The sequence below is a fragment of the Mandrillus leucophaeus genome, unplaced genomic scaffold (genome assembly GCF_000951045.1).
Source record: "Mandrillus leucophaeus isolate KB7577 unplaced genomic scaffold, Mleu.le_1.0 Scaffold687, whole genome shotgun sequence".
NCBI classification, from domain to species: Eukaryota; Metazoa; Chordata; class Mammalia; order Primates; family Cercopithecidae; genus Mandrillus; species Mandrillus leucophaeus.
Genome location: NW_012107441.1, coordinates 348,423 through 367,468, shown reverse-complemented (window position 1 = coordinate 367,468; position 19,046 = coordinate 348,423). Strand labels below are relative to the sequence as shown.

General features: G+C 43.9%; 2 protein-coding genes across 4 annotated transcripts in view; one reads left to right on the top strand and one right to left on the bottom strand.

Annotated features, from left to right (window-relative positions):
* Nucleotides 1–19,046, top strand: part of SNRPN (small nuclear ribonucleoprotein polypeptide N) — a 213,927-nt gene that overhangs the window by 113,476 nt on the left and 81,405 nt on the right. For all 3 annotated transcript variants that reach the window (XM_012002429.1, XM_012002430.1, XM_012002428.1), the window contains exon 3: nucleotides 17,084–17,197. The gene's annotated coding sequence lies outside the window, so the exon portion shown is untranslated. The remainder of the gene's footprint in view (nucleotides 1–17,083; nucleotides 17,198–19,046) is intronic.
* The window catches only part of LOC105555472, a 32,655-nt gene continuing 25,205 nt past the window's right edge, over nucleotides 11,597–19,046 (bottom strand). The window contains exons 2-4 of the mRNA XM_012002433.1: nucleotides 18,017–18,230; nucleotides 15,072–15,273; nucleotides 11,597–11,922 (exon numbers count right to left, since the gene is read on the bottom strand). Of these exons, the coding sequence (XP_011857823.1) occupies nucleotides 11,647–11,922; nucleotides 15,072–15,273; nucleotides 18,017–18,230 (692 nt within the window). The 3' untranslated portion in view covers nucleotides 11,597–11,646. The remainder of the gene's footprint in view (nucleotides 11,923–15,071; nucleotides 15,274–18,016; nucleotides 18,231–19,046) is intronic.

Below are 19,046 nucleotides of genomic sequence, written 5' to 3'. Positions count from 1 at the left end.
CATCCTGGCTAACATGGTGAAACCCCGTCTCTACTAAAAAATACAAAAAATTAGCCAGGTGTGGTGGCGGGTGCCTGTAGTCCCAGCTACTCGGGAGGCTGAGGCAGGAGAATGGCATGAACCCGGGAAGCAGAGCTTGCAGTGAGCCAAGATCGTACCACTGCTCTCCAGCCTGGGCAACAGAGCGAGACTCCTTCTCAAACAAACAAACAAAAAAGTATGTATTGAAAGTATAAAGCGATGAACCACTTTGAATTGTGTATGAGGAAAGAAGCTCAGAGTTCAGGTGGAAAATGTGTTATTACAAACTCAACTATCAATTTAATCTGTCTTTAATGTATGAATCAAAATTAAGTATTTCCTGTTGGGGTGATCGGAGCAGGCCGTGGGGTGACGAAGTCCAGCGGAGTCAAAGGAATAAGAAAAGACAAGGTAAGAGAGAAAGTGGGACCAGGGGCCAACACTAGTATGGAGGCTGCAAATGCCCTAAGCTCTGGAAGCCCACGCTGTTTATTGGTGATCAAACAAAGAAACAGGTGGTGAGGATGTGGGGGTTGAAAGGAAGCGGTGTATCAAGCAAATGAGCTACAGCTGTGACGGTTTAGCATTTTCTTTGAAACATATGGCCACTTGAGATAATGGAAGTGCTAGAAGCAAGGAGCCAGCAAGTCTAGACATGTTCCAAAGGCCACAAGGGAGTTTAGACCCTGGACCCTGGACATGTTCCAAGACTCTTTTACTTTATGTCAGACATGCAAGCCCTGCCCCAGCTTTTCTCCCAACACTCAGCTTTTCTCCCAACATTTTCTATTACAAACGTCAATGGAAAAATCAATGATCTATTTAAAATATTGCAAATACCATCACTATGTTTGAAGATATGTTTTAATTTTTTATTATTCCTTTAATTAGAAGAACTGTATGCCAATTAATAAACTGTTGCCTTTTAGATCCAAATTAATCATTCATTGCCTGTTCTGTGAAAATTAAGTCAGATACCCTTAAGAATATATTATGTTGGCTGGGCGCGGTGGCTCATGCCTGTAATCCCAGCACTTTGGGAGGCCAAGGCGGGTGGATCACGAGGTCAGGAGATCGAGACGATCCTGGCTAACATGGTGAAACCCCGTCTGTACTAAAAATACACACAAAAAATTAGCCAGGCATGGTGGCGGGCGCCTGTAGTCCCAGCTACTTGGGAGGCTGAGGCAGGAGAACGGCATGAACCTGGGAGGCAGAGCTTGCAGTGAGCCGATTGTGCCACTGCACTCCAGCCTGGGTGACTGAGCAAGACTCCATTTCAAAAAAAAAAAAAATCAATCTATCTATCTATATCTATATCTATATCTATATCTATATATGGTGTTGCAACAGTAAGCTTTGTCAGTAGTCGAAGGTGGTTGGACATTGTAAAAGGAGATTTTCCTTTCTGATTCCACTGTGGTCTCTCAACAGTTTCCCATAGCATGCATGCCTTTCTCCAGCACTAGGTTTCTACAGTATGCATGGGCAATCCTGCGGCAACAATGGCTTTTCTAGCATCAGGCTCCCACAATGCATGACAGTCAGCAGCACTGGTTGTCAGTCACTTCCCATATCCCCTACCCTCAGGTGGTTTCTAGTGTAGTGCTTCCAATGAGACACCTACCTGTGAACACCTTTCCCTGGCATCTAAGCGGGAAGATTTCTGGAAAGTTCCACTGGTGCCACACACTGTGACCATTCTGTGTACCCTCTAACAAGCTCTGGATTGCAATCCACTTACAGTAAACAAATGTCCATTTCAAACACTCCCTCCTCAAATTGTTGTGCTTTGTCTGCCTGCTGATCAGACCCTCCCTGAAAGAATTAATACTGGCGTTGTTCTGAGACAGTTCCACAGAGGTGAGTCTGGGAAGTTGTGTTGGTCATTCCTTTATGTTTGAGCACATTCTGCAGCTCCTTGCCAATTTAGGTGCAATGGGATACTAGTAACTATGACATGCAGTGGTATCACAATTAATCAAGCAATGGCCTATGGTTGATTGTGACAAAGTGCCAACTGAAACACGTGCCTTGGGAGTCCAAGTGACTGCTGCACTGAATGTTATGGTAGTCAAGATAACTGTAAGGACTGTGGGGTGGAATGGGTTCAGTTGAGGGTCTTTGAATGATTATGAAGAGAAAATAACAAGCTTAGGTTCCTCAGTTCTCAGTTTAAGCCACGGTTTGAAAACCTGAGAACTTCCATGGCGACTATGAAGGAAACTCATTTCTTGTAGCTGCAGGGCTGATATTGTTGAACATCAAAACCAAGAATGAGATCCTGAAACTTGGAATGGGGGAATCTGTTTAGACTCGGTTGAAACTGACAATCTGGAAACAGAAAGTCAGGCTGAGCCTTTCTTACCAGTGGAAGTAGCTTCTCTCTATTGTGTGAAGAAAACATCTTTCCTCTGCACAAAAGCTGGGTTAGATACCATTAAAGGGGATGCCCATTTTTCTTAAAGTCCCCCACAAATCATTACTTTTTGCTAGTAGCATGACTAGACCCCATAACTAGGGCTGAATATCAACCTATTCCTAAGGGACAGGTACACACTATGACCTGTAGGAAACAGCTACATGCAAAGAAATTGTAACATGTATTGGAAGAAACCTGGGGAAGATTGGAAGAGCATTCTAAGGTCGTTATACTAAGGAGGACAAAATATAACAGTAGATTGGGTTAATTAACCTGAGTGCTATTACTGGTGATTCAAGATTTATTGTGCTGTGGGCATGTGGCTCACACCTATAATCCCAGCATTTTGGAGGCCAAGGAGGGAAGATAACATGAGTCCATAAATTTAAGACCGGTTTGGGCAACCTAATGAGACCCTGTATCTACAAAAAATAAATAAAATAGCCAGGGACAGTGGTGTGTACCTGTAGTCCCAGCTACTTGGGGGACTAGGCCAGAGAATCACTTGAGCCTTGGAGGTTGAGGCTGCAGTGAGCTCTGATCATGCAATTGCAGTCCAGCCTGGGCAATAGAGACAGACCCTGTCTTAAAAAACAAAACGAAAAAATAAAGATTGATTGTGCTGTCTTATGTAGAGGAAAATGACTCAAACATCTTGCTCATGGGACAACTTTGCCAAAGACAGGATGTACAATTTGTTTTAAAGGCCAGAGGAGGATGTACCAGTCATCAGAACGTTTTGGCAAACAGAAGACTTTGGTGGTAGCTAACTAATCACAGGGTCCCTAGAATGAAATAGCCGAGACGTGTACTTAAGAGTATTGTTTGATCTCTATATGAAGAAAAGTTCCGGGTCTGGTAGTCAAATGTTCAACAGATGCCTACCTAGCTTTCAATCCTAAGTCAATTCACAGATGCGGTGCGGTACTGCACGGACCATGAAAAGAACACATGTTTGTATGACTGAGACAAAAAAGAAGAATGTCATCTTGTTCTAGCTTACCTGGGAATATGCTCAATTGGTGACAAAATTGTTGCCACTCTGTGCATGACCACAAAGGTACCGCAGGTATTGATTTTGAAGTTACACATAAACTTTAGTGAGTGGGCATATTTGCGAATATGTAACCTGACAATAATGAAGATTGACTATCTTTAAACAACATAAGGAGTCAACATCAGTTTCTGAGGTAAAATGATGACTGAGTTAAATTTTCAAGGGCAAATTCAGATTTCAAGTGCACAGAACATAGGAAGGAAAGGACATGCAAATCAGAAAAATTCACAAGTGTAATGAGGTGAGAAGGGACATGGCACACTAATTACAAAGGAATCAGAATGATCTGTTCATAGAGTTGTAAATGGGGTTGTGGAGGAAGAAATGAGGAGGAACAGATAAGCAAGACTGAAGTTCTTTTACTTCTACGCAAATGAGGGAAACTGAGGAATTGTAAGACAAGATCTAACATTATTTTTGGACGTCAAGAATGGTATTCCATAAATACTGAATTGTTCCTAATTTCGGGAGGAGAAAACGGAAATAGCATTTCCATTGCATTTTTGTGAACAAAATTTGAGTGATCACGTTCTTTCTCGCATGTAGTAGATGGATAGGAGAATGAAAGATTCAGCTTTCTTCCTGCACTTGGGGCATCTGTGAATTGGGAATTCAGACAAACAAATAAGCAACTAATTCTGGATAGAAAATTTGTGATTTAGACTATGCACTCTACTGGGGAATTTCAGATGTATAGGAATGTGGTTGAAATTGAAGTGGTTAGGGAATGCTATCTGGAGGAAGAAAATTATAACTAGATACAAATAGTAGTTGTAGTAACTAAAGAAAAATATATCAGGGAGGCTGGGTGTGGTGGCTCACGCCTGTAATCCCAGCACATTGGGAGGCCAAGGCAGGCGGATCACAAGGTCAGGAGATCAAGACCATCCTGGCTAACATGGTGAAACCCCGTCTCTACTAAAATTACAAAAAATTAGCCAGGCATGGTGGCGGGCGCCTGTAGTCCCAGCTACTCAGGAGGCTGAGGTAGGAGAATGGCATTAACCCAGGAGGTGGAGCTTGCAGTGAGCCAAGATTGTGCCACTGCACTCCAGACTGGGCAACAGAACAAGACTCCATCTCAAAAAAAAAAAAAGAAAAAAATATATCAGGGAAGAAAAAATGGATTTTTGTGCCAGGAAGGAAACTAAGTATGAACAGATGACAAAATATTTCAGGAACTGTGTCTGGAATTGGTTCCTTCCGGTGGGTTCTTGATCTCTCAGGCTTCAAGAATGAAGCCGCGGACCCTTGCAGTGAGTGTTAACAGTTCTTAAAGATGGTGTGTCCGAAGTTTGTTCCTTCAGATGTTCAGATGTGTCCCGAGTTGGTCGTTCCTCCCGGTGGGTTCGTGGTCTCACTGACTTCAGTAGTGAAGCCACAGACCTTTGCAGTGAGTGTTACAGCTCTTAAAGGTGGCAGGTCCAGAGTTGTTCATTCCTCCCTGTGAGTTCGTGGTCTTGCTGGCTTCAGGAGTGAAGCTGCAGACCTTCGTGGTGAGTGTTAACAGTTCATAAAGGTAATGCGGACCCAAAGAGTGAGCAGCAGCAAGATTTATCGTGAAAAGCAGAAGAACAGAGCTTCCATAAGTTCGAAAGAAACCCCAGGGGGTGCTGCTGGTGCCTGTGGCCAGCTTTTATTCCCTTATTTGGCCCCACCCATGTCCTGCTCATTGGTCCATTTTACAGAGCGCTGATTGGTCCGTTTTTACAGAGTGCTGATTGGTGCATTTACAAACCTTTAGCTAGATGCAGAGGGCTGCTCCTTGTGTTTACAATCCTTTAGCTAGACAGAAAAGTTCTCCAAGTCCCCATAGACCCAGAAGCCCAGCCGGCTTCACCTCTCAGAACTACAGATAGAGATTATTTCATTTACCTGAATCAATCTGAAAGTATATGCTTGGGCTAGATGTTGAGGATACTTAATGGCGCATTAATTCTTTGATTTTATATGTATTTAGATACGTTAATTAGCTACAGTTGGCAACTTCCTAATAGGGATGCCACAGATATGACTGTAAATTGAGAATTTTGGTTTCCTAGTGTCTGAAAAGTGGTTAACCCAAAGTTTTGGCTTTAGAGAAAGAGTCTATACAGGCAAAAGCGTAGAGGGTTTGACAGAGAAAAAACAAAAACAAAACATCCTAAGGGCCAAAGGAAATGGTCGCAAGGAAAATGGTCAGAAACTTGCATCATTCTCTTCATCCACTCACTCCACTCGATGCAGGATCCCACATCAGTCCTTGAATGTTTCAGGCACAGGTTCCATTCATGCTTTCCAATGGAAACTTCATTTGGTTTATAGGATTCAGGATTGTGGAACCATCTGGTATCAAGAAAATAAGAGGCGATGAAAAAGCTTACAGAATGTTGGTACAAGCAGCTGCTAGGGATATTACTGAGTTTTAATGAGAGAGATGGTCCCAGAAAGCTGAAAGAAGAAAGGTCAGGGCCAAGCACGGTGGCTCATGCTTGTAATCCCATCAGTTTGGAGGCAGAGAAAGGCAGATCACTTGAGTCCAGGAGTTCGTGACCAGCTTGGGCAATGTGGATAAACCCCATCTCTACAAAAACATACCAAAAAAAAAAAATTGCTGTGTGTGGTGGTGCACGCCTGTGTTCCCAGCTGTTCGGAAGGCTGAGGTGAGAAAATCACCTGAGCCCAGGAGGTGGCAGTTGCAGTGAGCAGAGCTGAGATTTGACCACTGCATTCCAGCCTGGGCTGCAGAGCAAAACCCTGTCTCAAAAAAAAAAAAAAAAAAAAAAAAAAAAGATTGGAACAAGAAAAAGAGGGGTAAAAACATAGAAATGACTAAGTTCATTTCAGCAGGAATATTTTTTAAAATATATTTCAAAACTGAAACAATGCTATGTTTTGCTGCACCATGTGAGGGGAACACAATTCAGGATAATTCACAGTAAAAATGCAGGGAAGCCTGGCCCTATATCCACTTTTAATGCCACATACTACAGTTAACAGTTGGTGTGAACCCTATTAGGCTGATTTCAATTACAAACATGGATGTACAGGAGTGTGTTTTAATGGCACACATGCATAGTTCATATTTTCTTAGAAAATCTGTTCATGTGGGCTGCAGTGGCTAATGCCTGTAATCCCAGCACTATGGGAGGCTGAGGCGGGTGGATCACCTGAGGTTAGGAGTATTGAGACCAGCCTGGCCAACATGGTGAAACCCCGTGTCTACTAAAAATACAAAAATGGCCGGGCGCGGTGGCTCACGCCTGTAATCCCAGCACTTTAGGAGGCCAAGGCGGGCAGATCGTGAGGTCAGGAGATCGAGACCATCCTGGTTAACTCGGTGAAACCCCGTCTCTACTAAAAATACAAAAAATTAGCCGGGCGTGGTGGCAGGCCCCTGTAGTCCTAGCTGCTCAGGAGGCTGAGGCAGGAGAATCACTTGAACCCGGGAGGCAGAGCTTGCGGTGAGCCCAGATTGTGCCACTGCTCTCCAGCCTGGGCAATGGAGCGAGACTCCGTCTCAAAAAAAAAAAAAAAAAAAGACACATTCTTTCATTTGAATAATGTTAGTCAATTTGTTGTTGTTGAGTTGCTTTTTGTTCATTAAGAACCAGCTGTAACATTTGTTGGGACTTGGTAGAAGATAACTGCTAGGTGGTCGTAGCTGTCAGGCTTTTAATGAGAGGAGTTTAGTTTATGTGAAAATAAAAGAAAAACAAAGATTAATATTTGGAATAAACTGTAAACTCAGCTTCTGAGTCCAGAGATCAACCAGTCAAGATTGTTTAAACTTGAGCTTGTCTTTAGATGGTGAAGTTAGGAAGGCAGTGACAGTCTAATGAGTTTTCCTAGTTTACAGTTCGTATGTCTTTGGTGATGACATCCAGTGTTCTGGTGAACTTCCTGAGTGGCCCACCCAGCAACAGACACAAACTGATTTATTTGAAATTGTAGGAATAAAAAAGTAATATATTTTCATCACCTGTTACAAGGTTAATGAGTGAGACCCCTATAACAAAAGACATAGTAATAAGAAAACATCATATCAAATGAGTTACTAAAAGTATTATGTGACATGGGAGCTTTTAGAAATGAAGACCAAAAGAACCAGGGAGAACCCTGTTTTTTTGTTGTTGTTGTTTCTTTTTTTTTTTTTTTTTTTTTTGATCGAGACAAGGTCTGGCTTTGTCACCCTGGCTGGAGTTCAGTGACATGATCTCAGCTCACTTCAACCTCCACCTCCTTGGGCTCAAGCCATACTCCACCTCAGCCTCCCGAGTAGCTGGGACTACAGGTGGGCACCACCACACCCAGCTAATATTTGTTTTGTTTTGTTTTGTTTTTGTAGAGATGGGGTTTTGCCTTGTTGCCCAGGCTGGTCTTGAACTCCCAAGCTCAACTGATTCACCCATCTTGACCTCTCAAGGTGCTGGGATTATAGACATGAGCCACCGAGCATGGCTGGAAAAATCTATTTTTACAGACAGCTATGCAAATGTGTGATTGGAAAACAAATGGGTACGACCTAGTGGCAATAATCTGGGGGGAACTTAGCAAGATCTGTTCAGATTCTTCTTGGTCTCTGGGTATAGAGAAGGACCCCTGTTGAATGGGGATTTTATGACCTACTTTCAGGGGAGGCAGGTCAGAGAATTCTTTTATGACCCACTTCAGGGGGAAGAGGTAAAAGAGTGTGCTTCCTGCATCTATTATCTCAATTTCTGAAGTGCCACATTAGGGGGCATTATTTACAGAGACTCAAGGGGGTGTAAGTGCCTATTATCAGAGGTCATTCTTATGGAGGCCGTTAACTAAATTTTAGGTGAATGGCTGAGCAGACGTCTAGCAATTGTCATCCAGTCTATTTCCAATTAGCTTTCTTTTCTTTTCTGACTCAGGTAGTTGATTTTGCAGGATCTTCCGTCCCTTAGGAGAAGAGGGCCCTAAAAACCAAGTGATTGCAGTACTGGAGGAGATAAAAGGCTGGCTGGGGAGGGCAGAGGGAGGAACGATGAAGCAGGTAGGGGCTTGAAGGGGGAAATATCAAAGGATGCAAGGGAACCGAAGGGTAAAATAATGCCAAGAAAGAGGTGGACAGAGTCGGCAAAGCATATCGTAAGCAGGGATTTGAGAAGAGGGGATTCAGATGACAGAGAAATCCCAAGGGAGAAGCAGAATCCAATACAGACAATGGAGGGGTCTTAAATAGAGCTAGGAATAAGAGATTTGCAGCCCAGGAAGTCAGGGAATACCTATAGAGGAAAGAAAGCCAAGAAGGAAAGAATTCTAGGCCAAGTATCCAGGGAATAATCCTCACTGCTGTGATTCGAATGATGGTGACCTCTCAAAAATTCATGTTGAGGCCGGGCGCGGTGGCTCACGCCTGTAATCCCAGCACTTTGGGAGGCTGAGGCAGGCGGATCACAAGGTCAGGATTTCAAGACCATCCTGGCTAACACGGCAAAACCCCATCTCTACTAAAAATACAAAAAAAATTAGCCGGGCGTGGTGGCGGGCGCCTGTAGGCCCAGCTACTCTGGAGGTTGAGGCAGGAGAATGGCGTGAACCCAGGAGGCGGAGCTTGCAGTGAGCTGAGATCATGCCAATGCACTCCAGCCTGGGCAACAGAGCGAGACTCTGTCTCAAAAAAATAAATAAATAAAATAAAATAAAAATTAAAAATAAAATAAAATTCATGTTGAAATGTAATCTTCAGTGCAATAGTATGTTGTCCAGGCTGGTCTTAAGCTCCTGGGCTCAAGTGATCCTCTCACCTTGGCCTCCCAAAATGCCGGCCCTATAGGCATGAGCCACCACGCCAGGCCAAGACACTACCTTGAAAGCACAGAGTAGGCCAGGCGTGGTGGCTCAGGCTTGTAATCCCAGCATTTTGGGAGGCCGAGGTGGGCGGATCACGATGTCAGGAGTTTGAGAGCAGCCTGGCCAACGCAGTGAAACCCTGTCTCTACTAAAAATACAAAAATTAACTGGGCATGGTGGCGGGCACCTATAACCCAGCTATTTAGGAGGCTGAGGCAGGAGAATCACTTGATCACTTGAACCCGGGAGGTGGAGGTTGCAGTGAGCCAAGATTGCACCACTGTACTCCAGCCTGGGCAACAGAGTCAAACTCCATTTAAAAAAAAAAAAAGAAAGCAAGCACAGAGCGGCCCTTACCAGACACCAATTAACCAATTATGCCAGTGACTTGATGGCATAATAATTGGATTGACATAATTGGATTTCCAGAACTGTGAGAAACAAATTTCTGTTCTTTATAGATTTCCTAGTCTCAGATATTATGCTTAGCAGCACAATTGACTAAGATAGAAATTGGTACTGAGAAGTGGCGGTGTTGCTATAACAAATACCTAAAAATGTAGAGGCTGCTTTGGAGCTGGGTAATGGGTAGAGGCTGGAGGAGAGTTTGGAAGTGCACGCTAGAAGAAGCCTAGTTTGCCATGCATTAAGGCGATTCTGGTGAGGTTTCAGAAGAAGATGAAAAGCCATAGAGAAAGCCTCCATCTTTGAGATTATCTAGGTGGTTGTGAACAGAATGTTGGAAACAATATAGACAGTAAAGGCCATTCTGATGAAGTCTTAGATGGAAATGAGGAATATCTTATTGGAAACTAGAGGAAAAGCCATCCTTGTTACAAAACGGTGGAGGATTTGTTCCTGGAAAGAACAAGGTCTGGGAAAGAAGGGAGTTTATTTCTGCAGCTGGTTACAGGGAGAAGGCTGGAGGAATTCGCCATACCAACGCAAAGTTACAAGTTTTTTTTAGTGCTTATATACATTCTAAGCTCCATGCTACGAGTGGAATGGCATCTCCAAAGAGGAGCGTTTCCTTCAATCTATGCCTTATCTTTAAGTAGGGCCTAGGGTCTGGAAATCTTTCTCTAGAGTCTTGGAAAGCTTTTTAATCTTAAGTGGGTACCTGGAACAAGGTATATGTGTAAAATTCTTTTATTATTCAACCAGACTTTAGGCTATGAAAGCCCAGGCGAGGACTTAGTGGGTTTATTTTAATGTTCCAGCCCTTACGCTCAGGCACCAGTTTCTCCAGTTCTTTAATGTTTACATTATACATTGATTAGAATTATAATAGAGGGTCAGTGGAAACAGACTGTTCTGGTTGCTAATGGGAGCCTGCCTGCCACAAACTTGGTGGAGGTATTTCTGTGTCTTAGTAGTTTTTGGAGGGTAGAATGTACGAGCAATGAACTAGGATATTTGGCAGAAGAAATCTCTAAGCCAAGTTTTCAGGGTACTGCATGGCTTCTCTTAAATGCTTATAGTAAACTGTGAGAAGAGAAAGTCAAGTTAAAGATAGAATTTGTAGGCCGGGCATGGTGGTTCACGCCTGTAATCCCAGCACTTTGGGAGGCTGAGGTGGGCGGATCATGAGGTCAGAAGATAGAGACCATCCTGGCTAACAGGGTGAAACCCTGTCTCTACTAAAAATATAAAACCTTAGCTGGGCTTGGTGGCGGGCACCTGTAGTCCCAGCTACTCGGGAGGTTAAGGCAGGAGAATGGCGTGAACCCGGGAGGTGGAGCTTGCAGTGAGCTGAGATCACACCACTGCACTCCAGCCTGGGTGACAAGAGCAAAACTCCGACAAAAAAAAAAAAAAAAAAAAAAAGATAGACCTTATAATCAGAAGGGAAACAGATCAGCCGGGATGGGTTGCTTGAGCACAGGAGGTCGAGGCTGCAATGAGCTATGATCATACTACAGTCTGGGCAACAGAGTGAGTCCCCATCTTAAAAAAAAGATTATTATTATTATTATTATTATTGAGATGGAGTCTTGCTCTGTTGCCCAGGCAGGAGTGCGATGGCACGATCTTGGCTCACTGCAACCTCTGCCTCCTGGGCTCAAGTGATTCTCCTGACTCAGCCTCCCAAGCAGCTGAGATTACAGGTGCCTGCCACCATGCCCGGCTAATTTTTGTATTTTTAGTAGAGATGGGGTTTCATCATATTGGCCAGGCTGGTCTCGAACTCCTGACCTTGTGACTCACCAACCTCGGCCTCCCAAAGTGCTGGGACTACAGGTGTGAGCCACCTCGCCTGGCCAAAGATGATGATGATGATGATGATTATTTTATCCAAAATGTGTTTATTGAGATGCTTTCTCACTAATCTTGATTCAGAGTGCTTTTAGTGCTGCTTCCTCCTAAAGGAACATCCTTCTGTAAGCCTTGCTTTTCCTCCTGTAGGCTGGCAGAGGACAGTGCAGCAGCCAACATACAAAACTACCATTTGTGCATGGCTAAGGACCGTGGTGATTTTATAGCATCCTGGGGATTTCACATCCAGGAAGTAGGAATTGGGGCTCTGCACCAGGCGTTTCTTCTTGTGTTTCCTCTTCTCCTCTTCTGGAGAGGGATGAAGGAGATCCTTTGCAAGAGACGTGTTCTCATGGGTAGGTCGTCCCTGCCAGAAAGGGCCAAAGAAAATTATTGTTAAAGGGAAGTTGAACATAAAGATTTGGAAAATTAACAGCCTGGCCTTCTGAAGAATTTTTAAAATGTGTTCAGGAGAGAAAACCAACTGTGTGGCCAACTGACCATTTGATAAGGAGGTTAGTATGACTAGGACACCAGATACTATTCATTAACACAATGGGAGGGTGACCCTGAAGACATTTCGGAGAACACTGAGGATGCCACAACCATCACAGACTCAAGTGCCAGGTCCTTGAGGGAATAACAATTTTAAGGAAGGATCCCAGGGTCCCAGTGAAACCCAGGATGCCTGTGGGAACTTGGGGCTCAGTGACTATGCTGCTTCATGTATCTCCTCCCTGAAGTCAAGCAAAGCGTTCCCCAGCTTCCCCATCTGTGGTTCAAGTGGGCCCAGGTACAGCTCAGATCACTCCTCCAGAAAACACAAGGAGCCAAACATGGGGCAGCTCCCATGCGGTGCTAACTGCCGGCATGCTAAATCTACAGCTGTGAAGGCATGGCTTTCTCCACCTAATTTCCGAGGAAGCCTTGAAGAATGCCTCAGGGCCCAATCAGAGAACTGCTATAGGGGCAGGGCTGCCATAGAAAGTTCCCACCAGGGCAACGTCCAGCAGAACTGTTGGGTTGGGGCCACCACAGAGTGCCCTCACTAGGGCAATACTCAGTTGAGCCATGTGGGCAGGGCCACCCCTGAGTTCCCAGACCCAGACCTATGATTCACTAGTGCATAATTCCAACCTGTGATAGACATAGACACCTGACTACAACCTGCAGAACTGTGGCGTGGGCTGACTCCAGCAGTCATGGCAGCAGAGTCCCCTGGAGGCTTGGGAACCTAAGCCCTACCCTAGTGTCTCTGTAAGGTGAGAGGTAGAATCAAAAAAGCTGATTCTCACACCTCAAGATTAAATTTTGTTGGCCTTGTTGGGTTTGAAGTTATGTGGGACATGTTACCCCTATCTTCTTTCCTCCACCAACCTTTTGTTTTTGCCATGGACCTCGTGATCTGCCCGCCTCGGCCTCCCAAGGTGCTGGGATTACAGGGGTGAGCCACCTTGCCTGGCCGAGAAGAGAGTCCTTGGTAAACAGGCTTCCATGTTAAAACTAGATTTTATAATGAGGTCCACAGATGGGTGGAGGAGAAGCCTGAGTAAATTTTGGTTAAGCAGAGAAACTTTGTCATCCCTCCTGTATACATTATGCTCCCTTTTCTCCAACGAAGCTCTCTTCCAACTTGACGTTATTTTCCAATCAATCTGTTTTCCTAGTGTTGATGTTCTGATTTCATCTTACAAAAATATAGCATAAACTTTTATTTGTTGCATTATACAACATAAGCCTGACAATATAACAAATTGTTCCCAAAACTATACATTCCTCACCTTTTAATTTGTAATTTGACTTTTTAAAAATCTATGTAATTGTAGAAGAATGTTGCTGTTATAAAAATTTTAAGGGGTGGCAGGGAATAATTCCAAAATTATAAAACTCCTTGTGACAAATTTAGGAATGATATTCAGCTAGTTCTATAGTTTTTTATTCCTTGAATAATCAGAGATATACATCTGATTATAAACACACATTGTGGGTTTTTTCGGCCAGGTTGACTTTTTTGAGATGGAGTCTCACTCTGCTGCCCAGGCTAGAGTGCAATGGTGCAATCTCGGCTCACTGCAACCTCTGCCTCCTGGATTCAAGTGATTCTCCTGCCTCCGCCTCCCGAGTACCTAGGATTACAGGCACCTGCCACCACGCCCAGCTAATTTTTGTATTTTTAGTAGAGATGGGGTTTCACTACATTGGCCAGGTTGGTCTCAAGCTCCTGACCTTGTTATCCACCCACCTTGGCCTCCCAAAGTGCTGGGATTACAGGCATGAGCCACCACGTCTGGCCTTTAGTGACTTATTCTTTTAAGGAGCAATGTGGGTTAATGTTTCAAGGTGAAAAAATTTAAAAACTTGGGGGAAAGTGGGGGGAAGGGACAGAGAGATATTGAGAGAGATCAGATAGGTATATAAGCTTAGTGACTCAGCCTGTACTCCCAGTTACTTAGGAGGCTAAGGCAGGAGGATCACTTGAGCCCAGAAACTCAAGTTTTCAGTGAGCAGTGATTGTAACACTGCACTCCAGGCCATGCAATAGAACCAGACCTCGTCTCTAGAAAAAAAGAAAAAAATATATATACATATATACTTTGGTGTTTGTTTCTACGTATGCTTCATAGTATATGTGTACATGGATTATAGGTAGATCATATAATGGTAACAGTATTAAATTAGGTTGCAGCATTTGTTCAGGAAGTAGTATGCACCACGTTTGAAATTTTAATTGAGAATTGTGTCTGGGTGGGTTTGTGGTCTCGCTGACTTCAGGAACGAAGTTGAGAACGTTCGCAGTGAGTGTTACAACTCTTAAAGGTGGCAGGGACCTGAAGAGTGAGCAGCAACAAGATTTATTGTGAAGAAGGAAAGAACAAAACTTCCACAGCATGAAAGGGAACCACAGCACGTTGCCCCTGGTGGTTGGGGTGGAGTGGCCAGCTTTTATTCCCTTATTTGTCTCCACCCATATCCTGCTGATTGGTCCATTTTGCAGAGTGCTGACTGGTCCATTTTACAGAGTGCTGATTGGTCCATTTTACAAACCTCTAGCTAGCTACAGAGCATCAGTTGGTGCGTTTTTACACAGCACTGATTGGTGCATTTTACAAACCTCTTGTAAGACAGAAAAGTTCTCCAAGTCCCCACCCGACCCAGGAAGTCCAGCTGGCTTCACCTCTCAGAATCAGCTTTTAAAGGCCATAAATTTCCAGGTAAGTAGGAATAGAAGAAACTAACATTTCCTTTGAGATCTATGATGTCATTTTTTTTCTCCATCAATGATTTAGTTCCTTCTGGATCAAATGCTTTTTACATGGATGTATGTTTTATAGTAGATGTTATGTTGTCTTAATTATTTTAAAACTCCTATTCCTAGACTCTCCTGAAGGAGGAATTTAGTAGTTTTGAAGTATTTTTTGAGGCTAGGGAAGAAAAACCAAGATGACTGCATAAGGTTTCAGGGGATGTTCCATGCCTACCGCCTGGTGAAAATGAGGGAGCTTTCCTCCTACCCACCACTATTGCAGCAGCTTGCAGGAAATACGCCATCATTTCAGCGCGGCCGGCTCGCCCCTGGGTATTCTGGGAAGGTGACGTGTCGGGGCCAGTGGCCGCTCGCAGGGGCCAAACCCGCCCTGGTCTGCGCTGCGGTGCGCAGTGAGGATGTTGGTGCTGCTCCTCAGGGTTATTTTCCGCGGCCGCGGGAAGCCCGTGTTCCCTATTTTTTTTTATGTTCTCTCATGTTTATGTTGTGGATTTAGTTTTTTAAAAAACATAAATGTTCCTCTACAGTCTTAACAATGGACCCTATAAAATAAGATTTTAAAGGATCCTACTTTCCCTATTAATTTTAGACTTTTTTCTTTTAGTTCTGGCTTTACAAATGTGACCTAAAGAGAGCACGTGGTTTTATGTAGAACAATACAAACATCGTTTTACATGAATTTTATGGTTACAAAAATCATTTATGGGCAAATTTGTTCACGTGCCTTACTTTTAAAATATTGTGTTGTCTTTAATAGATTTTCAAAATACTTTAAATATTTTTCAGTAAGTTTGAGGGTAGAATTTATTTTAATGAGACTCCTCTTATAAAGTACATATCTGTGTGTGCATATGTGTATATTGAATTTGCTTTTGATTCTATCCTGTCACTTTTCTAGCAAAATGTTTCTAATGGACAGAGGCCAGAGAAGCACAGCAAATTTGCCACAGTACCACATATTTTATCTTAAAAGATGGTATGGATTTTGCATAACATACATGTGCAAACATATATATAACATATAACATAAAAAATATAAATAAAACATATAGCTGTTTGGTTTATTTTATGTGTGTGCATTAAAAAATTATTCAGTTGCCGGGCGCGGTGGCTCATGCCTGTAATTCCAGCACTTTGGGAGGCCAAGGCAGGTGGATCACGAGGTCAGGAGATCGAGACCATCCTGGCTAACAAGGTGAAACCCCGTTTCTACTAAAAATACAACAAATTAGCCGGGCGTGGTGACGGGTGCCTGTGGTCCCAGCTACTCAGGAGGCTGAGGCAGGAGAACGGTGTGAACCCGGGAGGGGGAGCTTGCAGTGAGCCGAGATTGCACCACTGCACGCCAGCCTGGGCGACAGAGCGAGACTGCGTCTCAAAAAAAAAAAAAAAAAAATTATTCAATTATGCTTGTTAAAGCAAGGTAAGGGTCACCATGGGGATAGATACAGGGACCTCTACAGATAGAGATTGGGCTAACTCTGAATACAGCCTGGGCAAGTGGGAGTTTATAACCAAAGAGCAGGCTGGGAGGTCTGTGAATGGAAACTTACCGAGGAGAAACCTCAACGGTTAGGGGGATTATGGCGAAACCAGCCTAAAAGGATTTTTGCTGAAGACAGGCCAGGGTGATCAAACAGCACTTGGGGGAATGGTGCAGGATGATGAACCTGGTAAGATATTTTTGTTTGTTTGTTTGGTTTTGTTTTTTTGAGATGGAGTCTCGCTCTATCCCCCAGGCTGGAGTGCGGTGGTGCCGTCTCGGCTCACTGCAAGCTCCGCCTCCCGAGTTCACGCCATTCTCCTGCCTCAGCCTCCGGAGTGGCTGGGACTACAGGCACGGGCCAACACGCCCGGCTAATTTTTTGTATTTTCAGTAGAGACGGGGCTTCACCGTGTTAGCCAGGATGGTCTCGGCCTCCCAAAGTGCTGGGACTACAGGCGTGAGCCACCTCGCCGGGCCCCTGAACCTGGTAAGATCTTAAGGGAGATCAGATATCAAAAGTAAGGAGGTTCTTGCTAAAGCTGGATTTCACAAGGGAAGTGCACGGACCAGAGAAGGTTCAGGTGCCTGACTAAAGTTTGATCAAGCAAAGAATCTTTGTCAGTGTACAGAAAACTACGTTTTTATAAAATATTCCTCTGGCGCATCTGTATCTCCCCTTTTCATGGAACACAAAGCACGTTTTACATAACTTCTAGATACATGTACTTGTATTTTGAATGACCTGATGTATCTTCTCTTTACAATTCTCAGCCTCAGTATATATAAGTGGAACTTAGAAGGCCATATTCCCTGAACATACTCTGCCACCAGAATCTCCTCTACAGATTTTTGCTGCCCGTTTTACCAGTGGCTGAAGCTACCTTCTCTTATGTAAGTAGAAATGTTACATATCTCCAGCCTCTTCCTCCTCACCTGCCAACCCTGTCTAGTCCATCACTCCTCTGTTATAAATGCTTATAAAACGTTTTTTCTGAATCAGAAACGTGTTGTATTGCTCAAGCCATGTTCATTTTAATTACAATTTAACTGCATAATTTAATTTCCCCATTTTTTGGATATAGTGTTTGCTTTTCTCCAGTGGTTCTACTTTGTTCTAGTATATCCCTCTGGCAAGGGCAGTTGTTTCCTCACTTGAGTGGGCATTAGTATCACCTGGGGGCTTGTTAAACTGTGCAGGCTCCATCCCAGGTTTCTAATTGTCAGGGTTTGGTTTGCGGCATAAGAATTTGCATTTCTAACAAGTGCCAGAATTGGTCTGAGGAATGCACGTTGAGAGAAGTGGGATTCGGGTTCACTAACCTGGGTTAGAGAAAATTACAGTAGTGTGCCAAATCTGAGGAGGGAGCAGAGTTGAAGCCCAGTTTCAATATGTGAATGAGTGCTTTATACACTCAAACCCCTTCAAGGGCTGGGGAGTAAGGGAGAACATGAGCGGGCGGGCAGGGGGTGTGCATAGAGGCATACACTCAATCCCAGACCTATGGATTGAGAATCACGTGTTAATAATACTTTCAGTGTTTTGTGTGTTTATTACAGTTTGAGAATGACTGGACCAAACTGCCTCCAAAATCTTAAGTCCCAGCAGCAAAGCGAAGCTCAGACAGCATTTGGATGGCTATTGCTTTCTGTCTGTGTTTTAAGTCAGCTGTTGTTAAAGGTTTGTTTCGGAGAGTTACCCAGGTGTAATACCCTTCCAAGTAGATAATGATTGAAAGAGTATGTCCTGCAGGTGTATGATATTTTCCATCTACTTCAGCACGTTTGTCTGATGGGTCAATGACAGTCCATGAATTGTCTGGTGTAATACTCAAAAATTCTGGAAGTGGCAAATATTCAAGGACAGCCATAATATTCCACTTGGCCAAGGCTCTTCTGACAGGCTCATGTTCATGCAGGATCAGATCTGACCCAGAATCAACAGAACTGAAGCTGCAAATTCAGCTTTGTGAAGGCTTCAGATGTAGCCACGGTTAAAGAAGATTGACATTAAGCAGGTGAGCAGAGTTTGCTTGAGGTTCACCCAGGGAATTCATGAGGCTGCAGGTGCATTCCTTCATGGCCTGAAAAGCACAGTTTTTGAGGAGTTGTAGTCCCTCTCAGAAACTGTTCCTGCAGAGTAGTCCTGGAAACATGTTTGTCTGCATTCAAGAAAGATCTTCCTTTTGTTCATGTAAAGGAAGCCCAACTTATTTCCCAGGTAAGAGAACGGAAGCAACTGTGATACAGAATCCTAAGGCATGGGGGCTAGTTGTAATCCAGGCAACATGTAGGGTCAGGTTCTCCAAGTCATCCTGTGGTTAAAGGGCTCCACCCTAGGAAAGTGAGCCACCCAGGGCTTGGTAAATGACCTTATGATCAGCCCTTGGCCTGTGAGCATGTCGTAACCGAGGCACGGGACCGGGTTCTTGGTTTGAATTTGCCAGTCAAATGGCCAGTGCAGAAAGGGAAGAGAGCACAGTCCTTCAGGCCAACTCACTCACTTGGCCTATTGAAACATTTGCTCTTCTGAGCACAGCCTAGTATTGTTGCGGATTAAATACAGCAGAGGATGTAAGTTACCAGTATTAGTCACCATCAATTGAGTACTTATTCTGTATCAGTCACTGTTCCTATTGCTTTCCATTTCCACCCGTTATATATTAGTGACGATAAAAATGCCATACAGGCTGGGTGCAGTGGCTCATGCCTGTAATCCCAGCACTTTGGGAGGCCAAGGCAG